Source organism: Triticum aestivum, chromosome 7A (genome assembly GCF_018294505.1).
Source record: "Triticum aestivum cultivar Chinese Spring chromosome 7A, IWGSC CS RefSeq v2.1, whole genome shotgun sequence".
Lineage (NCBI taxonomy): Eukaryota > Viridiplantae > Streptophyta > Magnoliopsida > Poales > Poaceae > Triticum > Triticum aestivum.
In genome coordinates, this window is record NC_057812.1 from 57,687,625 (window position 1) to 57,692,084 (window position 4,460).

General features: G+C 42.9%; 1 protein-coding gene across 1 annotated transcript; it reads left to right on the forward strand.

Moving 5' to 3' along the window:
- Window positions 1-539: 539 nt before the first annotated feature.
- Window positions 540-3,313, forward strand: LOC123150898 (alcohol-forming fatty acyl-CoA reductase). Its single transcript, XM_044570708.1, has 10 exons — window positions 540-759; window positions 866-969; window positions 1,081-1,280; window positions 1,383-1,483; window positions 1,573-1,765; window positions 1,855-2,016; window positions 2,096-2,177; window positions 2,422-2,688; window positions 2,783-2,910; window positions 2,998-3,313. Exons 1-10 carry the CDS (start codon window positions 666-668, stop codon window positions 3,149-3,151), a joined length of 1,485 nt encoding a protein of 494 aa, XP_044426643.1. The 5' UTR covers window positions 540-665; the 3' UTR covers window positions 3,152-3,313.
- Window positions 3,314-4,460: the final 1,147 nt, after the last annotated feature.

Sequence of the window (4,460 nt, forward strand, 5' to 3'; positions counted from 1 at the left end):
GAGTGAATCTACACTCTAAAATACGTCTATATACATAGGTATGTGGTAGTTCATTTAAAATCTCTAAAAAAACAAATATTTAGGAATGAAGAAAGTAGTACATGATTACAACTTGAAAATCAAGTCAGGATCACATGGGATCAATCTAACAGATTTTACAATCCCTAATATCACGGGTATGATCGCTACTTGATCATATGCCGGTTAAACAAGGCACAAGGTATTTACGTTAACAGAATCCAGACCTGTCTAAAATTTTCAAATTTTCTAGACGAAATTTCGTGGGACTTAAAGAGTAGTTACTATAAAAAAAATGGAGGAAGTATCTATTTCTGGTGAGATTAGGAATAAATTAGCTCCAGCTGAAAGCAACGGTTTTCTGCCCGCAGAACAAAAACTATAAAAAAAACAATAATGCACCGATATAGGTGACCTGACTCCGCCTGTAATTTCCGTGGACATCCATCAATGCGAAACTATAATAAAAAACAAGAATGCAACGATTTAGGTGCTCCATCCGCCGTCTGGAACCCTATAAATCCGTGGCCAAGTCGTCACAGGCATCAAACACGAAGATACCTTTATCAGACTACCACCTACAGCCTGCAAGTGGGCTTAAACATCGTCACATAATCTCACGAGCTCAGCTGTGGCAGACGGATCCGATGGTGATTAGCGAAATGGATGCTGCTCAGGTCGCAGCATACTTCAGGGGCAAGAATATCCTCATCACCGGCGCAACTGGGTTCCTTGGAAAAGGTATGCCTCCCTCCAGCCCTCGATCCATACACCCATTTCTGTTTCAGAGTCTGCATGCACTGCGTGTGTGTCACTTGATGATGGTTTACGTGCTACATCTGAATAGTGCTCTTGGAGAAGATACTGAGGATCCAGCCTGATGTCACGAGGCTCTTCCTCTTGGTTCGAGCCACCGACGACGAATCGGCAAGGCAGAGGGTCCAGACTGAGGTAAAGTATTTCTAACAGTTCAACAAGCAAACCGAACATGGGAAAGTTTTAAGACATCTCAAGTTATATAAACACACAAAAAAACTGCAAACGGTGTTTCGTCGTCTGCAGGTAACAGGGAGGGAGATCTTCCAAGTTCTCAGAGAAAAGCATGGCAAGGGTTTTGAAGATTTCATCGAAGAGAAGGTTTGCCCTTTGGCAGGAGACGTCATGTATGAGGATTTTGGACTAGACACTGCCAAGCTGAAAGAAGTGTCCAAGGTTGTAGACATCATCGTGAACGGAGCTGCGACTACGAATTTCTATGAAAGGTTAATAACTGTGAAGTGAAAGCATACATTTCGTTACCAATAAAAGAAAATTTTGAAAACATCCCTTTTAGATACTTGATCAAAGAGCGTTGCGGTTTGCAGATACGACGTATCGTTCGACACCAACGTCTTGGGAGCGAAGCAGATCTGTGCATTAGCAAACAAGTGCACCAAACTAAAAATGCTGCTCCACGTTTCAACTGGTGCGAAAAGGAGGATTATATTACTTGTATATATTTTTCAATGAATTATTACTCTGAAATTCTGACAAGTGATTAACTGACTTGAACAGCCTACGTATGTGGTGAACAAGAGGGACTAATACTAGAGAAACCATTCATGATGGGGGACACACTACGGGAAGGCACACACTTAGACATTGAATCTGAGCTAAATCTGATCAAACATACCCAGATGGAACTGAAAGCTAACTGTGCTACTGACAAGGCTGAGAGGAAAACCATGAAGGAACTTGGCCTCAAGAGGTTAGAAACAAAACATAAATGATTAATTGTGCATGTGTACATCTTTCTGCAACAGTAGTAACACGTCTCCCTGTTACACATGAATCAAGAGCGAGGCATTTCGGGTGGCCAAATACCTATGTGTTCACCAAGGCAATGGGCGAGATGCTGCTGGGGCACCTGCGAGGCGACCTTCCGGTCGTCGTCATCCGGCCGAGCATCATAACCAGCATCCTCAACGAGCCATTGCCTGGATGGATGGAAGGAGTCAGGTAATGGAATTAAAAAAATTGTGTCTATATCTTGTTTGTTCAGTTTCTGGTGACATTAGCTTACATTTTTCTTCTTCAGGACTATCGACTCGGTTTTCTTGGGTTACGCCAAGCAAGCCTTGAAATTCTTTCTAGTAGACCCCAATACCATAATGGACGTGGTGAGTTTGCATCCTCACATTGAAAACTTTAAAAGAGATACTCCCCCGTTCCTAAATACAAGTCTTTTTAGAGATTTCAATATGGACTACATACGGGGCAAAATGAATGAATCTACACTCTAAATTACGTCTTTATACATCCGTATGTAGTCAATATTAAAATCTCTAAAAAGACTTAAATGAAGGGAGTAGAACTTACATACTTAGGACTCACTACTCACAAGACACAACCGAGTTTGGACAGATTCCGGGGGACATGGTGGTAAACTCTATGATGGTGGCCATGCTGGCGCACTCAGAGGAACAAGCACAGACCATCTACCATGTGACATCGTCCATGAGCAACCCGGCCTCCTACACGACTCTCCGTGAGTCGGCCCACCGCTACTTCGTAGACAACCCGCCGCGAGGGGAGAACGGCGAGCCCATCCAGCTGAAAGAGATGCGCTTCTTTAGCACAGTTGCAAGGCTCCGCATGTACATGGTCATCAAGTACAAGCTCCCTCTTGAGGTTCGGCTGATACTTAGATTTGAAATTGGAGTAATTTTTTTTTCGCAGATGAGACTGAGACTAATGCGTTTGTCCTATGACTGAACTTCAATAGATCCTTCATCTGGTAAACGTAGGGCTATGTGGTGTTTTCTCAGGGCGCTACAACGAGCTCAGTGGAAAATACAGATTGGCCATGCATCTGATCGAGCTCTATGCGCCTTACACCTTATTCAAAGGGCGGTAAGAATCCTAGACGAAATGTTTTGCCCTTTTATTTTATCGAAGAGAGTTCTTTCTAAGACGATTTTCGGCCTTGATGTCGTGAAGCTTTGATGACATGAACCTTGAGAAGCTGAGGAAGGCCATGGAGCAAAATAGTGATGGAGGAGAATACTACTTTGATTTCGATCCCAAGAAAATCAACTGGGACGACTATTTCTACATGGTTCACTTTCCTGGTGTGCTCAATTATCTGGCGTGAGAATTGAGTTTCATCCAACCAGCTAAATAACTATCTTTGAATGTATTGTTGTACTATTTGTTACACAACTCTCATGGGTGTGTTACCTTCGTTGAGATAGTTGTGTATGTTCCATATATATTTAAGATGCGCCATTAATAAAGCATGGGATCACAATTCAAAGTGGCGCGTCTGAGTGATCACATGGTGTGACTGTTTGCATGTTATGATCTTGCTGTCAACTTTGCTCTCAGGACATCTCCAACAGCCGTATGATCATCGTTGGTAAAACTGTCACATAGACTATTTTGATGACACGGCGTAAAATAAAAGAAGAGAGAGAATGAAATCGTATGATCCTGAAGCAACGCTCCATGCACAAGCTCCGAGACAAGCTTGTTCATTTCTTCAGCATTTAGTGGACCCGCCTGGATTTTAACATACGCTTAACATATCTCTCATATTAAAGAGCTTGTATGATGTCCTGTTCGCCCGCTGATGTGGACACTTTTACCAACGATTGAACATACAAACTATTACAAATGCTCTAGTGGTCTGTTTGGTTGCTGTCTTGTAGCAAAATCATGGGCCAAACTCTATCTGCAGGTTGTACTCTTTCTGGTGTGGTTTCAGGTTATCGGCCAAACGCTGCTTTGAAAGAGATGTACATGATCAGTCGATTTGTGACACAACATCAGGGCACGCTCAGACAAAAGAAAAGCTCAGGCACATTCCTCAAGGTTGCAACCAAACATCCCCGAAAGCCGTGCTTGAAATCTACTTCCTCTGTCTCATAATGTAGACGTCTTTTGATACTAGTGTAGTGTTAAAAAATATTTTACATTATGAAACAAAAGGAGTATGTTATTAATACAGATGTGTGTAACTTACACGTATACTGGTGGCTAAGCAAATTTCGGCTGGAAATAAAATGACGGGCTCAACGTGTATTTTTTAGAAGGGTATTTAAAAGGAAAATGGTGATCCAAACAGGGTCCAAGACTCTAGGCGGGCCATCTTGAATGGCACAACCTTTGTGTACAATGCACACGCTTAAAAGAGAGAACATTAAAAGGACCCACATAACTGTTACAACCTATAGTAGTATAGTGCAGACAGATATTAAGGGCATCTCCCACGTGGACTCTCAAACCGCTTGTATCTATTTGGACCACGCGGTTCAGACGTGTTTTACCATCCAACTCAATCTTGTATCAATCCGCTAGCCGTTCCGGACATCCTTTTTCCCGCAAAGCGGAAGCAAAACGGGGGTGGGCGGGGGTTGCGGACGTCCGGACCGCTACCACCCCCTGTTCCGACAACCCTAGCC